The sequence below is a fragment of the Tiliqua scincoides genome, chromosome 1, assembly GCF_035046505.1.
Source record: "Tiliqua scincoides isolate rTilSci1 chromosome 1, rTilSci1.hap2, whole genome shotgun sequence".
Classification (NCBI taxonomy): Eukaryota; Metazoa; Chordata; class Lepidosauria; order Squamata; family Scincidae; genus Tiliqua; species Tiliqua scincoides.
Genome location: NC_089821.1, coordinates 224722626 through 224740760, shown reverse-complemented (window position 1 = coordinate 224740760; position 18135 = coordinate 224722626). Strand labels below are relative to the sequence as shown.

The 18135-nt window shown below is 44.8% G+C and overlaps 1 protein-coding gene across 1 annotated transcript in view; it reads left to right on the top strand.

Annotated features, from left to right (window-relative positions):
• Window positions 1-18135, top strand: part of FRMD1 (FERM domain containing 1) — a 32260-nt gene that overhangs the window by 1366 nt on the left and 12759 nt on the right. Inside the window, exons 2-6 of the mRNA XM_066611375.1 lie at window positions 5047-5137; window positions 9782-9861; window positions 11286-11362; window positions 14625-14811; window positions 16593-16748. Of these exons, the coding sequence (XP_066467472.1) occupies window positions 5047-5137; window positions 9782-9861; window positions 11286-11362; window positions 14625-14811; window positions 16593-16748 (591 nt within the window). The remainder of the gene's footprint in view (window positions 1-5046; window positions 5138-9781; window positions 9862-11285; window positions 11363-14624; window positions 14812-16592; window positions 16749-18135) is intronic.

Here is an 18135-nt window from a genome sequence, read left to right as displayed (position 1 = left end):
TCACTCAATTGGTTTTGTTCCCATTCCTCAGTATTTTTTCCATTGCCTCGCAGTGGGAATCCTAATGGGACACTTGTTACTCATCTTTCTTTTGTCTCTCACCTCCTTCTGCTGTCTTGTTATCCGCTCCCCTGCCCTTCCGTTTTCATCCACAAACTTTAGATTGTGAGCTTCTTGGAGAAGGTTCTGTCTTTTGTTTTTCCTTCTGTTTTGTGATAAAGCAGGATGTGCGTTGGTGATCTTTTTATATGGCATTAATAACTTGATCTTACAAATGAATATATCATGCCTCTAAAAAGCCTAGCTCTTTGAGCCTTGTTTGCGTCACATTGTCGGAACACTTGAGTACATTAGCAGCCCAATCCTATCCTTGGATTGTGCCAGTGTACTACCAGGTGCACCGGTGCAAAGAGGGCCCTGATGTTGCAGCAGCCCCTCCACTGGTGGCTGCTGCACGGCTGCTGATGCAGGAACTGTAAATCCACATGCCACCAACAGTGCAGCACAGACTGGCCACTGGCAGGGTTCTGCCAGTGGAGAGGTAAGAATGGGGCAGGAATTGGGGTTGGGCAGCTGGCAGATCCCAAAACCCCATCCCAAGCTGGACACACCCCTAGCAGGCTCCTCAGAGTTACACCAGCAACAGAGCTGACATAGCTTTGAGGAGTTCCATTTTGGACCCTGTAGCTTGTGGGAAAGTAAGGTAAGTCTTTTTCGCCCCTCTTGATTGGCCTCTTCTCCGGGATGGTGTGCAGGATGCAGCGGACACTGCACTAGTGGCCTGGCATCCTATACACCATCACCAGATAGGATTGGGCTGTTAGCCATTTTTCAGGTCCAGGTTCCATGCAGGTTCGCAGTGATGAGGGGGCTAGAAAAAAGTAAGATTAGCTGTGAACAATCCTTAGGGTTGATTTGCACAATACAGGCTTGGTGGCGGTCAGTAAGTGATCTGCTTTCAAGAGTGAGCTTCTTATTGAAAGCATCTGTCCAGGAAAGCTGACAGAATGGCCTGGCTGTTATGTAATAGCTCCTGCCATGATCACATGTTCATATGTATGCAGCCTCAAGGGCCCATGTACGTTAATTAATTAATCTTAATGTTAATTACAGCTGTCACTCTGTATTGCTCAAAATATATTGACCCTGCTAATACAACCCCTGCTAATTGGGTAAGAGGCACTTTTTCAAGTGGGTGCTCCTTTTTTTAGCAGGGGGAGAGTAACTGGCCCACCTCACCCCAGCACTGTCTGTTCTAGTGGCTGTCTGCTGGTATTCCTTGGCATCTTTTTAGATTGTGAGCCCTTTTGGGACAGGGAGCCATTTAGTTATTTGATTTTTCTCTGTAAACCGCTTTGTGAACGTTCAGTTGAAAAGCGGTATATAAATACTGTTAATTAATTATTGGCCAGCAGGCTGAAGGATTTGTCCACATTTACGACATGGATACTTTTCTTTGTTAGTCATAGTGGCAGTAAAGGGTTTGTCATCATCACCATCACTATCAACTCATTTCCTGTTAAGGTAAACTTAACCATGCTTAGTGATGAACAAGGCTTCCTAGCTCCCACAGGTGTTCTAATCATATCATCAGGTTGATTTGTGTGATCTTTGCCACGGAATTAGTACCCCCAATTCCTTTGCAGCAGGGATGCTAGTTCTGCAGCAAAGTCCCATGTGATCACTCCTGACCATGTGGCTGGACCATCTAGTAGGTCATTCCACAAGCCAAGTGGAATATGTTCACAGATAAGGACTTTTACATGACTAGGAGAACTTCTAAAGAGCACCCATAATGGAGAAAAGCAGCTCCTGTACTCATAAAGTAGCATAAGAAGGGTCTGTTAGCTGGAAGAATGCTCACACTTTTAACTTCTAAGATTGATTGGTTGAACTGAAATTGCTAATATCATGTTAACTTCTGCTTGTTTGTGAGTTTGAGCTTTTTTGAGAAGTAGGAAACTTCTCAGAAATGGAAAGACTGGAATTGACCTTGAACTTGCTTATGGACTAGATGGCAAGTACATCTTTTCTCCCAAAGATCCAAGCTTTGTGAGATACACTTTTGTGCATATCTGTGAGCAGATGCACCTCTGAAAAAGAGCAGTCTTAATAAGCTGCAGCTCAGTAAGGGAAGTTACATCTTAGTCAGATCCTTAGGAATAGTCTGTTTCTTCTTTTTAGGAATAGGTACTGTTTATCAAGTGTTGTCTTTCTTTCTCTATAATATACCCCTCCTTAGGCTACCAGTTTTAATTAGAATATGTTGTTGCTTGAACCATAGCCAGCCCACTGATTACACAACCTGAACCCATTGCATATGGCAACTCCTTGGGGGCGGGCAGCAAAGTGATGAGATCCCCCCTCCTCCATTCTGCCACTGCTGGAACTCCTCTGGTCAGTGTCTTGATCCTTTTGCTGTTCGCTAACTGTGAATGAGAAGAGGATTGGGAGAATAGCAATCCCTCCCTGCCTCTTGTGGTGCTGGTGAGAGAAAGGGAGAAAAAGATGCTGCAAGTACCTCCATCTTGTGTTCTCTGCCCACCTGGCTGCAGTGTAAGGAATGACAGAGCCCACTCTTCACCTTCCCCTTAGCACCATCTCGTTGCTTGTCCTTGCACAGGGCTTTTTTTGGAAACAAAGGTTCTGGTATGTTCTGTTCCTTCTTTCATTGCCAGTGCAAGGGAGGGCACCAGGATGAGGTCTCTTGTTATCTGGTGTGCTCCCTGGGGCATTTGGTGGGCCGCTGTGAGATACAGGAAGCTGGACTAGATGGGCCTATGGCCTGATCCAGTGGGGCTGTTCTTATGTTCTTATATTCCCCTTATGAAGACAAGGATTTGTGCTGTTTATGCTGATATCTGCAATGATTATGCTTTTATAAAAATACCAGGACCTTCAAACTAAGAACTAAGAACAGACAGTTATTTATGACCCAGTAGTTCCTCTTCCTGTAGGTGATACCAATAAGTAGGACAAGGTGGCTCTGAATTGACAGCTGAGTTATTTTTCTGTGTACCTGACCCATGCAACATTAAATGGTTTTAGAAATGTTGCTTAAAACAAGAATTTTCTTTATCTGTCTCATCCCTTCTCCTTCCCTCCCCCCCCCACCGGCTTTGTTTAATCCATAAGGATTAAAATACTTTGTGTGTGGTTGGTTTTCTCATAAAAACAAATAACATAAGAAAAGCCTGGCTGAATCAGACCAAAGGCCCATCTAGTCTAGCATCCTGTTTCCTACAGTGGCCCACAAGCAGAAGAGACAGGCAGATTTCTCTCACTTTGCTCCCCGAAATGGGAATGCACTGAATCTGGAGGGTAGTGTATAGTTGTTATGGCTAGTAGTCATTGGTAGACCTGTCCTCCTCCACGAATCTGCCCAATCCCCTTCGAAAACTTCCTTTGTCCTAAATCTCCTGCTAGTCAGTTTCAGTAACACCTTGGTTCTAGTATTGTGAGAGAAGGAGAAAAACCTCAGTCTCCACATCATGCCTCATTTTCTAATCATGCACCACATCACCTTTTTTACAAGCTAATAAGTCCCAAATGTTGTAACCTTTGCTCATATGAAGGGTGTGCAAGTCCTCTGATCATTTTGGTTGCAACCTGAGAGGATCAACATGCATTACAGAGAAGGCACCATAGCCCAACACCTGTAGGGTGCCTCTCCAATGGGCTGCTGGTCCTAAGTTCTGTTCTTGGTTCTGCCTCTGCGTCAATAATCAATTGCAGCACAGTACCATTCAGAGTGCTATGCAAATTCCAACTAATCTCTGCAGCATTTCATCTAAGGCAGGGGTCTCCAAACTTTTTGGCCAGAGGGCCGAATCAAATATCCGGTGTGGTATGGAGGGCCGGGGAAAAAATTTAAATATAAAATTTAAATAAATAAATTAGAGATGGAACTTAGATGAGTGAATAAATGAATGAAAGGGCTCATTCATTCAACCCCTCTGGCCCTCAGAACATCCTCCAGACACAATCAGAGCACAGTTCTGGTCATGTTCAGTTGAGTGGGCCAGAGGCTTTCAGGGGACAAGAGGTTGGCCGTGGGCCTGTATATGAATTTCCCACTCCCTTTGCTACTGCTACAAGAGGTTCTTCAGATGTATGTTCCCCTGAGTTGAAATTCTTTCACTTTATCCTGTGTAGTAAAGCTTAGATTTAAGGAACTTTGCACTGGTCAAATCTGTATGCTATTTTCTTCTTTGCTCTAGTATAGTGTTTCTCAAACTATGGGTTGGGACCCACTAGGTTGGTCATGAGCTGATTTCAGGTGGGTCCCCATTCATTTCAATATTTTATTTTTAATATGTATTAGACTTGATGCTACCATGGTCTGTGACTGCATTTGGGGAAATGTTACAGATCTGTACTTTGAACAGGTTATTATGTATATGCTTTTAACAACAATAGTGAATGGGACTTACTCCTGGGTAAGTGTGGGTAGGATTACAGCGTAGGATTGTTAAAAAATTTCCTGCTTGATGATGCCACTTCCAATCACTTCCAGTGGGTCCTGATAGATTCTCATTCTAAAAGTGGTTCCCGGTGCTAAAGGTTTAAGAACCACTGTTCTAGTACAAAGCAGCATACAACACTCGTATCCAGCAATTAGGTGCCATTTTACCTGCATAATATACTACTATTGAGTATGCAAGGTACAATTCAAAGCAACACCATTGGCCACAGTCTTACTTTTGCTTGCTTAAATCTATTTATTTGGAGTAATAGACCTGTGAAATTGCACTTCTCTAGAATGCAAGCACAATTGCTTCCAGTAAGCTGTGAACTTGCTCTGCAGCAGTGCATTCAGTTCACACCATGATACAATGGAGCACTCATCCATGTGACAGCCCAGATCTCCCCCCCCCCCCGGCTACAAAAGTTTGTTCAAACATGGACTTTGGTCCTCCTCATGTTCCTGATCTGAATGTCCAAATGCCCCTTGATGATCTCGGACCAGGAAAAAAAACTATCATGTGCTATTTAAAATACCAAGATGGTTGTTCATGCTCTCCTTTATCCTACATTTTTTTGTAGGTAAAAGCCACTGGACAGGACCTCTTCGAGCAAGTGTGTGACTTACTGAACCTTAAAGATCCTCACTTCTTTGGAATCAGTGTTGTGAAAAGTAAGCAAGAACTATGTGGAGAGAAAAATGATTTGGCAGGTATCCGTAGCATGTGTAACTCTGCCTGAGAGAGCACTTCAGTGTAGTACAGTCACTAGCCTTGGGCATCATTAAAAGACACGTGAAAGGCTTTGATCATTAGCCTGTGAACAGGCCTTTTGGAGAGAGGGTGGTATGTGCTTTTAAATTTAGTCTCATGTTTTCCCGCAGCTATTCTGTTTGCCAGCTCCATTTTTTTTCTTTTGCACCCACTAAATACTTTAAATAATATTAGGGCGCAGTCCAAAGTGCGCCTTATGCTGGCCCAAGTCACTTGGACCTGCATAGGAGGGTCGCAAATGTGCCATAAAGCATGTTTGCGCCTTTGTGGCTGGGAGCTGTGCTGGTGCATTTACATGCGCCGATGCGCGGAGGCAGGCAGAAGCCTCCGCCGCGGCTCCTGCACCGCCGATTGTGTTGGCGCTCTTGCGCCGATGCAAGCAGCAAAAGTAGGCGTGGGGAGGGCATGGGGAGGCATTCCTGGGTGGGGGGAGGGCGGGGGCAGGCACATGGGGAGCCAGGGGCAGGGCTGGGACCTGGCAGTTATGCGGGTTCCCAACCCCCGTCCCTGGGGAGAGCGGAGCAGCTTCGTGCCGCTCCGCTCTCCTCAGACGTGCGCCACCTCCGGATGTGGCGCAGGTCTGAGGAGACCCATAGGGGCACACAGCCCTTACCCACAGATAAGGGGAAAAGCTTCCCCTTGCCCGTGGCTGAGCCGCTGCAGCCAATGAACCTGCGTTGGATACAGCTCAAGCCTCCTGGCTTGCCTGCTCCAGCGCAGGTTTGGATTGCGCCCTTAGTTGTGCAACAAGATAGACTATTTACAAGAAAGAGCACCATAAAGACTAGATGCATTCTATTCTTTTCAAAGTCATCCTTTGTAAAGATAGTTGTTGTATGTTGCTAAAATTGAGAATTTGAACATTAGTCAATACCAATAGAGAGGGCCAGGTCAAGACCTCCCAGCACCTGAGAGCGCACACCAAATGCACCCTTTCACCTTGTAGTGCACCTGCTGTCACTTCCACCCCTTCTCCTCCTTCTCACTGGAATCAAAAAGGAAGAGGGGAACAGAGCAGAAGAGGAAGTGTGGAGGAGAGTCAGAGCAGTGGCAGTCCTGGGGGGTGGGGGGGAAGCCCCATGTGCCACGCTTGTGGGCCCTGTGGTGATCACCGCAGCGCCGCTGCCTCCAACCACCATTGCTGCCTCCACCCGCCCTCTGGAGGGGGCAGGGACAGGCAAAGCCCTGTGCTGCGGGCACTCAGAAAGCCTTCTGAGGCTTCCACAGCCCTTAGCAGTACTTCCGGTTTTCATCAAAAAACTGGAAGTACTGTTAAGTGCGCTGCAGAAGCCTCAGAAGACTTTTGGAGCGCTCTGGATCTTCGCACAAGGCTTAATAGCAGAGGTAAGTATCCCGGGGCAGTGTGTTGTGGGGGTGGCGTCTTGCAGTCCTGTGCTCCGGGGTGGCACGGGACCAGGTCCACAACTGAGTGAGAGTTGCTCTAGCCCACCACTGTCATTTTCCAAATTATTCCTTCTGATCCATTCCCAGCTTCTTCTTTTTTTGGTTATTTGGGGTGAGGGAAGGATGATGGCTGGTGCAGGGGGTCACCCGCCTCATTCTCGTAGATGGACTGGTCCTATTCCTGCCAATATATCAGAACATACTTCTACCTAATCCATGTCCCCATAATATTTTGAGAATGGGTCAGACCCACTAATGGGTTCCCTCAAGGCACAAAAAACATTTGGAAAAAATAGAAGCCAGTGTTCTGATATTCACCTCTGCCAGGGTCTAAAGGAAAAGGATAGGCCATTGTTGACTTTTGTCCCTTTGTACACCTAAATAAATGTAATGTGTGAAGTGGCCCTGTGGTATCACAGGTTATTATGTTTGCAGTGATTTATCTGAAGTACAGGCTGAGCCTCATTATTCTGGTGGGTTCCATGTTCCAAGCACTCAGGTGGATGGCAAAAAACGCACTATAGCAAATCCATTTAAAAACAAAGTTTCTTTGCTCCAGTGATTTAAAAACAGCCTTGCTGACCTTTGTGATGTAAGATAAGAGTCATTAACAAGACAATCCATCAATTAGTAGTCCTCCAAGCTAGTCCCTCCCTTCACCAATGCAAAGTGATCACCTTTCTTTCACGTGCTCAGGGGGAAGGGAAGGGAACGGGTCGCCTGGAGAGAGAAGGATTGATGGATTGTCAGCCAGCCGCCCCCCCCCTCATTAAGGAGGCTATTGTTAAAGGACTGTTCAGTCTTTTAAACTGATTTTAAAGGGATGCATTTTCCCCTTCTCCAGGGATTCCTTCTCATTTGCAGTGGCCATTCATGTTGAGTCAAATCCGTGTATAAAAAATCCATGTATAACAAAGCTGGACCTGTAATTCATCTCTTTATATCCAAAATTATGACTATGAATTGATTCTTTTTTTCCCCAAACTAACCAGCATTCACATGAACAACCAGGTTGCTGGAGACCCTTGGACAAAGCTCTTCACTGGGGCCCTTAAGAGTGCAATTGGCCTCCACATACCCACCAAATTTATTGGCAGTGGGTAGTGGTAGCCCTTTTTACCTGCCCCATGAGCAAATGGGGGGAATGTTTGGTGGTGGCAGCGGTAGACGCTTTTCCATCCAATGTATGCCACTACTGTTCTGGTACTGAGAAATCTGGGTGGATCTCCATCCCAACTGGGTGGATCTTCTTATGGACAGTGCCTGACTTGCCTGACTCCAGGTGCTGCCCCTGCACAAGAATTCTATGGCCCTGTGCAGAAGGTTATCCAGTGCAGAAACAATGTCCATAGGGAGGATTGGGATTAAGCACACAATCCCTACTTCTGACCTCCATGTTTTTAAGGTCTCATTTGCACAAGAGCCTATGTGTGCACACTGAATGCTCTTAGGCTTCATGTGTGTGATCCTTGCCCTGCAAAAAATGAAGGTATACACAGGAAGGGAGCTGTGAAAACAAAGTCTTGAATGCATGGAGTTTGTGGGAGGAAGAACCAGTAGGCAAAGGCCCGATTTGCCCTCCTTCCCCAACACACTCATTTCTACCCTGGATAACCACCTGTAGAGAGCTTATCAGTGCCTCACAGTATTTAATTGCTGAAAGTAGAGAGGCTGAGGATTAAATCTGCTTGGAAATCACATGTTATCTGGAGGTCTTTCTCTCAAATCTCAGGTCTGTGCTGCCCTGTTCTCTAGGTAGAGTAGGAAATGCACTCTGCTCATTGTCGGTGATGCCCTATCCAGAGCTGAGTTGGTTTTGAATGTGGGTTCAGGGGTTGTACGCGTACTTTGGAACAGATTGAGCCTGTGTGCCTCTGCAAAATTCAGCAATGCTACATTTGACCCATATGTCATGCAAATGACACTTAAACCTACAAATCTGAGCACACATCTCAGCCTATGGTTTTCTACCTCTGCTTTAATTGGATTGAATTTGTGCTCAGATTTCATTTAATCAGAAGAATGCCTTTAAAAAAAGGGGGGGGAGCAACTTAAACACATGACAAGGATCTGTAAGTCCTACTTGAAAAAAAACAAACCACTCTGCTCTCATGTGAGAAAGTTTGGGGGAAGGGTTCTTTGTTTTTGTAGCTGGAGGATTACACTGCAGGTTGGCATTTTGACAATATTAACCTCATTAGAACAGGAATGTAATGCTGCATTCCTGCACTGAAGGGAGGATAGCTGGGAGGGTTGCTGCAATTGCAGACTGGTAGGGAGGGGACTCCTGGCAGAGGAAGGCAGGGAGCACACTCAGTACTGATGACATTGTAAAGTGGCTTAAAGAGTCACGTAGCTTCCTCTCCCCCCCCCCCCAATATATAAATAATGCTCAGTTTCTATGTGTAATCCTCCCCTTCCTGGGAGTGAACCTGATCTGTAATGTAATTATCCCCTTTTCAAGGAACAAATACCCTGAAATTTTACAAAAACAACTCAGAAAACTGTAAAACGCTGCAATTCTACTGAGGGAGCGTGTATTTTCTATTGTAGGGCCACTCAAGTGCTGTTCTCTGCTAAAGGAAGATTTGTATAGTGCTAGCTCTACTTGGGAGTAATCTCTCTTCAAACCAACTGAAGGACAGAGAAGCCAAGCCTTAGATAAGAAGCTGTAGCTACAGCACTTGCAGAAGGTCCCAGAACCCATTTCTGACATCTATATGTCTGGCTGGACCTGAAACACTGGAGAGCCTCTGCCAGTTGGCGTAGACAGCACTGAACTAAGACAGACCATTGATCTGACTTGTGTCAGGTAGCTGCAGAGTCAAACAAGGCAATTCAATTGAGTTCTGTAGTTAGATTCATCCTCTCTTTACATCTTGGCAAATAACAGCTAGGTTTTAGACATGTACCTTTTCCATAGTGGACCACATAGCAGCTTTGGAAAGGGGGCAGATTTCATCAGGAAAATGAGGTAGAGAAAAGGGTTAGCCTCCCCCTTTCCTCACCAGTTCATGGCCGTGATCAGGATTGTCTCCAGACTGCCTTGCACACACAGGATCCAGTCCCACTTGCTGAAAATGTTACTGTTTGTCTCTGAAGTCCTCTGTTTACTACACATTGTTCTTTTCCCCTTTCAGACAATGAATATGTGTTTATTGACCTGGAACAGAAGCTTTGCAAATACTTTCCAAAAGAATGGAAGAAAGAGACAAGCAAAGTAAGTCAAGTCAATCTTGTAGCAAGTCAGTCATTATAGAAATGGAAACTAAGGGCCCAATCCTATTCAACTTTCCAGTGCCGATTCAGCCATGCCAACAGGGCATGCACTGCAGTGGGAGGGCAGTCACAAAGGCCTCCACAAGGTAAGGGAACAGTTGTCCCCTTATCACGGAGCATCAATGCAACTGCATCGGTGCTGGAAAGTTGGCCCTAAGATCCCTGTTTGGCTTACTACCAGTTTTAATACTTGCACCTTTTTGCCTGCTGCTGTTTTTGGAGATCTGAGATTCTTGTTGGCCCCCATCACCACCAAGATCAAGGAGTGTTTGTAAACTGTAGAGGCAGCCAAAGTAAGTGACCCAGAAAAGTAGTGTGCTACAATCATTGTGAACTCATTGAACTGTTATCATTGGAATTATCATTGGAATTAGCTAATGGATGATTTAATTTCAAGATGGCAGCTGAGTTAAATACAGTTAGCCCTGTTTTGGTGTTATTGTAACCATGGAGAGTCTCCGTGGTTACAGTCCAAATGGGAGTGTGCCAGCAATTCTGCCATCAGCACATTCCTTAGCGTTATCCCTCTCGTCCCCCACTGTTACAACATTTGTCTTCAGTGATAAATGCTGTGCTAGGGAAGAGATTCTCCCCAGCATCCCTAACCTTAGGGAATAAATTGCCTGTACACTCCTGTTTGAACTATATCCATGGAGTCTTTCCTGGTTATGATAACCCTATTAACAGGGCAAAGGAACACCTTGCAAAGTGGTGGCCCTCTAATGGTTAGCAGGGGGAGAGCAACTGTCCCCATTAACCCCAGCTTAGCATCTTTTCTGGTGACTTGTCTGCTAGTGTTTCTTTTACATCCTTTGTTAGATTGTGAGTCCTTTGAAACGGGGAACCATGTATGCATGCATGCATGCTCTCTAAACCCCTTTGTGAACATTCTTGTTGAAATGTGATATATAAATACAGTCATGTGTCACTTAGCAACAGGGCTGCGGACCAGTGCCCCCGTCGTCGAGTGAGGTTTGACACTATACAGAGTCTCTGAAGACTAAGGGAAGCTGCGCTCCCTTTGCCTCTGGAGGCTTTTCTAAGCCTCTCTGAGGCTCAGAATGCCTGAATCATGTGAGAGACACGACTTCCGGTTTTCCAAAGAAGCTGAGAAGAGCTCCCCCCAGCTTCAGGGGCTGGGGGGGGGACCAGCGGCGGTAGCGCATATGTGGCCCGTCGCTGGTCAGAGCATCACAAAGTAGCACTCATCTGTATTCTTAACAATAATGTTTGAATAGGGAAAACAAAGCATTGAAATGTTAGAGAGAGGACATGCTTTCAGAATGCTCAAAGGTGCGGGAGACATGAGACTGTCTTGGTTGTAGGCATTGTCTAATTGTCTTTTTTCACGACTTTCTCCTAAAGGGAACAGAGAAGTTCAGCCCTCCCTTGGTTGCTTTCTTTAGAGTACAGTATTACGTTGAAAATGGACGGATTATAAGGTAAAGTTATCTTACTCTTTAAGCACTTTGATATTATGTATCGATTGTGTTACTCTTTTTCTCTTTATCAGGTTACTTGAAGGACTATCTTTCCATTTTGCAGTTGTTCTTTAGGCAACAGAACTGACACTGCATTATATGTCCAACCTGCCTGAAATCATGTGTCTTAATTAACATAAGGACATGGCAGTTTCCTCCAGCCCATGTGATGCCCATCTACAGATGGCAATTGCATTGCCTCATTTGTGGTGTTCCTATCCATTGTTTTTGGTTAGTACGATAAGATGGAAAGGAGAGTTGTATCCCTCTTCCGACTGGTGCATTTTGAGAATACTGTTGACGCTTATTCTCCATTATCCACAGTATTTTATATGGAAATCATATTTGCTATAGACTCACTAAACCGCACTGGTCACACTTCCCTGCACCATGTTTCGATCAGCAGATGCCAAACATCTGCATACATGTACCTGGAAGTCATGACTGGGCTGGGGTCCTCTTCCTTGCATACACTGGTATTGAAGACCATGTCTATCTTCCACACTTTGTGTGTGACAACCTGAGACCAGGTTACTTTAAGGACAATCTTTGCTCATATGAATCTGTAGGAGACCTCTGTTTGGCTTTGCTGGCCCTGCTCTCCGACCTGTTCCTACTAAAAATTTGGTTGGTGGGATTTAGGGACGGGGCTTCTTCAGTGGTGGCACTGCAGTTATGAAATTCCTGCTCTGGGGAGATCTTATAGAATCTTTCTGCTTTTAGGCAAACTCTGAAACTGACTTAAGGCACAATTTTGAAAGCACCCTGGACCAGCACAAGTCCCTTGCGCTGGCCCACTGGTGTCACAAAAGTGTCATAAAGCACTTTCATGCCACCAGGAGAGGAAGGAGACCAGCGCACTGATGTGCGCTGGCCTCCAGAGGCCAAAGCAGGACCCACTCGGCTAGGGCAAATAGTGAGTTCACGCCAGCTGAGCTCAGTTGGTGCGGGGTCTAGGGGGGCATGGGGAGGGCGGGAGGGAGGCGTATCAAGGCAAGGGAGGATGGGCAGTCGGCAGGCCTGTGGGCAACAGGATGTGCCACAGGATGTGGTGATGGCATCTGGCCTAGATGCCTTTAAAAGGGGATTGGACAAATTTCTGGAGGAAAAATCCATTATGGGTTACAAGCCATGACGTGTGGGCGCAACCTCCTGATTTTAGAAATGGGCTATGTCAGAATGCTAGATGCAAGGGAGGGCACCAGGATGCAGGTCTCTTGTTATCTGGTGTGCTCCCTGGGGCATTTGGTGGGCCGCTGTGAGATACAGGAAGCTGGACTAAATGGGCCTATGGCCTGATCCAGTGGGGCTGTTCTTATGCAAGCAGTGGGGAAGAGGGGGAATGGGGCCAGGATTCTGAACTTATGCCTGATCCTATCTCCATTCCCGGGCAGCCCAGGGTAGCTTCGGGCTGCTCGGTTCTGTGCCACCTCTTTAGGTGGCACAGAGCCAAGTAGCCCCACTGGGGCTGCTCCCACTGCTTTACCCTTGTGATTCCCCTTGCCCCGGACTGAGCCGCTTTCAGCCCCAACCCTGCCTTGGAACCTGGGCCGGCCCTCTGGCCTGTCTGCTCCAGGACAGTTTAGGTTTGGGCTGCCCTTTAGACAGTAGACAGGCATTTTGCTTTATTATTTTTTATGCTATTTTAGTAATTGTTTATAGGCTCTGTGACTGCTGATGATCTTTTATTGTATTTTTAGATGCATTTTTATTCTTTTAATATATTCATGTGATTGTTTTGGTATCAGTGTGCTACTTGGACGCATTTGCAAAAAAGTGAGGTAACTAAACTGAAATGCATAAAATTATGTTTTCATGAAACATTATGTATAAAGAAAGCAGATGCATAAAGAAGGAAAATGAATCGTGCAAAAGTACATTTACAAGTGCCATCACTTTGGCACTGACATACAATAACATAATGGAACAGATGCTCATGGCAGCTTCATTTTGAATTTGTTTTGCGCCTGTGTCTTGAACAGCTTCTCCCTTTTTTGGCCTAATAGCGAAAAAAATGTGTCATCGTAGGAGTGGGAAAATTTTGCATTTGAGCAGGCTCTATTCATGTGATATTCTAGACCCATTCCATATGAAGCCACTCTACCTTGCTGTGCAGGACTAAAGGTGATTCGGTTCAAAATGAACAACTGCCAGGCTACGTATCAACACTGCAGGTTGCCTTCTGTCCTTTGATAAGCCAAGAAATTGCTCTTTCAGGGGCCTAAAATGAACCTGTATACACATTTACTCTTGCTACGTGAGGAAGGTTGTTGTGTGTGTGTGTGTGTGTGTGTGTGTGTTTTCTTGTAATGGTAGAAGGCAGGCATTTTTTTTGCTCCTAGGCGTGTTTATGTTCATGTTTCCTCCCTTTTAACTCTGTTTCCTCATCTGTCCTTCTGCTGCTTTCTACAAGCTCCTTTCTTAAAACAAAGCTATGTAATCGTGCATTTCCTTATAGTATATATCTTTGGTCACAGTCCTGAAGGGTAAATTGGTTTTGTGATAGTCTCTTTGTCCTCCTTATCAGACTCCTGTCATCATGCCATTTAAACACCAGTTAGTGCACATTTGATCAATATAATTTGTTTTATTAAAAAGCACCCATTTCATTTCAACACTCTGCACTGGGAGGCAGAATAGTTCATTTCTCTGTCATGTGCCTCCTTTGTATTGCAAAACATCTTAGGTTCAGTGTTTCCTATTGATTCAACAGAAAGTAGATGGAAGAACTGTTACTAGAATCAGCTGCCCTCTGGGTTAGAGCACTGTGCTAGATGTAAGGAAATAAAGAAGTATTAGAAAACTTCCACTGGTCCAGCATATAGTTGCCAGGTTGTTGACTGAAACACTTTAACCTAGACTTCTAACCAATCCAGTTTCCCAAGTGTATTTAAAACAAGGGGTAATACTCCTACTCAACCCACCCACCCTGTCCCCAACTGACCCACAGCCCAATCCTATGCTTGTCTACTCAGAAGTAAGTCCCATTAGAGTCAATGGGGCTTACTCCCAGGAAAGTATGGATAGGATTGGGTTGCCAATCTGTAAAGAGTTGCTAGAACAATGCACATAATGATCAATGATGGCAGGAGAACATGCCTCACAAATAGTTTTCCCTCAGAATAACAGTTATCTAGTCATAGAACTCAGTTCAGTTTGGCTTTTGTTTCTCTCCTTTCCTCTGATATTTTTAAAAATAATGTTGTTTTTCTATGTTCTGCAGTGACAAGGTAGCACGGTACTATTACTACTGTCATCTCAGGGAACAAGTGTTGAAGTCTCGGTGCACCCACAAAGAAGAAGTCTACTTCCTTCTGGCTGCTTATGGCCTGCAGACTGACTTGGGTGATTACCAGGAAAACCTGCACAGAGGGAACTATTTTGAACCTCAGACTTATTTTCCACAGTGGGTAAGCCTCTGTCATGAGTATGAAACAAAGCCATCAGGGTTGGAGGTGTTGCAAGCTGAATGAGCAAAAGGTTCTTCCGTTACACACACACACACAATTACTATCTCAGTTCTATGATTTCATGTGAAAGCAGGTTGTCTTAATTTGCCTCTGTTACGAAGACATTCTAGTCACCTCTCGGTTTGTAGCACTTTGCCTCGAAGGCTATGTAAATACCCCTGCCGTGTTTTGCCTGAACCCCACTGGGATCCACCTTGCACCCTACCCAAGGAGAATAGGTGTGAGTTGCCTCAGGAATCCATGATTCAAAGTGGAAGGGCAAGTCCAGACTCCTTGTGTTCACAAACTCTCTTTTTGGCACAGTGTCACACACCTCCCAACATGCGCTTTCCCCACTCTTGGAATTGCCATTCTCAGGTGGGTATGATATGGCCTTTAACAGGGAAAAATGGTCTTATGGCAAACTTTTAAGCTGACAAACAAAGCCAAGGCCCACACCAGATTCCAACTATTTTGCCCTTCTCCTACAAACGGACATATAGATAATTTACTACCAGAGATAGAACCTGGCATCCAATAGGACGCGACTCTCCCTGTCCCCAGGGTACTGCAGTGAGATGAGTATGAAATACTCCTGGCTCCGCTTCATGGCTAAGGATTACCACAGCACACAGGGCAGAACAAGGATAATGATGACTGCAAGGGGTGGAGATACAAAACAAGAAGTGGGTAATCTCGTTTTGGAGCCTGGTTCCTAGACTCCGAGCGCTCAACTGGTGAGGTGGAGTGGAGTGAAGAAAGAACAGGCCTCCTGGCAGCAAGATAATTAAAATGATGTGGAGTCTATTTAGAGACACAGAGGGAGACATGGTAAGGCTACCTGAGGGAGCCTCCCTGTAATTACGGCAATAGAATCTATTCCAGCAAGTGCAACCCCTTCAAGGGGGTACTGTTTTCTTGCAAGGAAAAAAAATTAAATGACTGTAAGTGCTGAGTGATAGTCAGAAGAGAGAGAACTAGGAAATGCTACCTAAATTGTCTTGAGTCCTTATCATACACACATTAGAGTCTATCTGGAAAGAGTAACTCCTACATGGGTTAAGATATTTGTCTTGTGTGTGTGTGTGTGTGTGTAGATATAAATAAAAATTAGATAGCGGCACTTTGATAGGAAACAAAGGACTGGAGAATAAATTCAATATAGAGCAATCCTTCTATTTGCCCTTTAGTAATCATGTGTAAATAATTTCATGAGATTCAATTTCTCTTCTCCTGCACTGTGATGGAAGAAGCTGGAACTGCTGAAATTTCCCCATCCCATCTTGAATATTGTAATCCTACTTTAGGAACCTAGTGAGAAGCAATGAATAAAATTGACATAAGTATTCTTTGGATTCTTACTAGTAATTTTTATTCACCTTTTCCTTAAAGGGGTACACAGAAAGCTTTTAGTATGCACACAGCCAGTTATATAGTTTACTCTTCCTTTTAGGGACATTTGAATAGTTTTATGCTATGCACTATTCGAATTTAACCAGCAGAACTTTTCAGAGCATGTCAGCATAAATCTATGCATAACTACTCAGAAGTAAGTTCCATGTTGTTCAATAGGGCTTACTCCTAGGCTAATATGGATAGGATTGTAACCTGTGTTGCAGGTAGGGAGTTACCCTTACCTGAACCTCTCATGTGCATACAGTGAATCCCAGATGGCTTCTCTTATGGGATGGTTGAACAGGAGCTGAGGAAGTTGCTGACGTTGTATGTTTCCCGTATGGCAGATAATTGCAAAGCGAGGGAGTGATTATATCCTGAAGCATGCCCCAGAGATGCACAGAGAACAGCAAGGTCTGTCAACGAAAGAAGCAATTCTGAAGTACGTCAAAGAGTCATGCTTGCTGGAAGATGTGCCTGTTCACTTCTACAGACTCCAGAAGGTTAAACATACAGATTCATATTTCAAGTATTATGTTTGAAAGTAGATGCCCTTGTTGGGATCTTTCTTCTAAAAAATAGAGGCAAATAGTATATGTATCCTAAACATAATGTTATTGCAAAGGCTTCCACTCAAGTCGAAATAATCTGTTGGAAGGTAGAATCATTATTATAACAGAACTGCAGGCGACAGATCACAATCCTTTGTATGTGTGGTGTTTCTGTTCCAATCTATGGGAGACAGAGATCTGTGAGTATATGACATTCTCTCCTTGTGCATATCAGAGAGTGAGGAAACCCTGCCTGTACCTAACTGCTCTATAGCATTCACAAGTTGCAGGCCTCAGTGTATGTGATCTGGTTTTGGAATGAATCAAATAACCATTTCTTTGAACATGTTGAAATAAGTAGAAAAGCACTTTCCGTGGTTTTGCCCAGCTGTTGAACTGTTCCTGCAGGCCTACATTTCAGAATTTATTATACCAGTGGTTTCCAGACTGGCGCTGCAGTGTCCACAGGGCTCCTGCACCTCCACACATCTAAAAAAAAAAGAGAGGAAAAAGAACAGGCACGGTTTCATCGTGAAACCAGAAGTGCCTGGTTTTCTTTTTTTCTTTTTTTAGGCTTTTTAGGCATGGAGAGCTCTGCAGAGGGCTCCCTGCCCCCCCCCCCGGACTGCAGTGCTGGCTGCAGGTAAGTAAAAAGAAAACCCCTCCCATCCCCGACAGCAGCTCAGTCCTGGGGATCGCACTGCTGTCTTCGCCCCTCCCCCACAACAATTAGCTTCCCTATAACTCCTTATAGGAGTTTGGGAAGCACTGCATTATACCCTAGAAATGATTCCCAAGAAAATCTTAAAAACACTTCAGCATCTGAGTTCGTTCTGAAGCTGTATTAGTAAACACCCAACAAGAGGCCCATTCCCCTTGGCATTTCTGGTTTTTTGTTTCATTTTTTAAATGGGAAAAGAAACTCGACATGATCTTTCTCCTCAGTTTTTGCATAGAAAGCAGTTCCATATGATAACATGGCCTGAAAAATATGAGAACGCTGCAGAGGTTTAATATTTGATAATTTGTTGTCTTCTGTGAAGCCCTTTCACAAGACTTCTTCATCATTGATCTGAGGAGGAAAGGCCCTTCATAATGCTTCCACCTCAGAGATGGTTACACGAATCTATCCTATGAGGACCCTGAACCTTTCTGAAATGGGCTATCGACCAAGTTAAAGACTTTCTGCCTGATTAGTCAGTCAGTGTTGTGTTTATACATACATACTCACATGATCACAAAGTAACAGCCCGATCCTAACTGCTCTTTATGAGAGCAGGACAGTGGTTCCAATGTGGTAAATGGCCTTGCAGCACATCGCCAGCACACATAGCGGTGT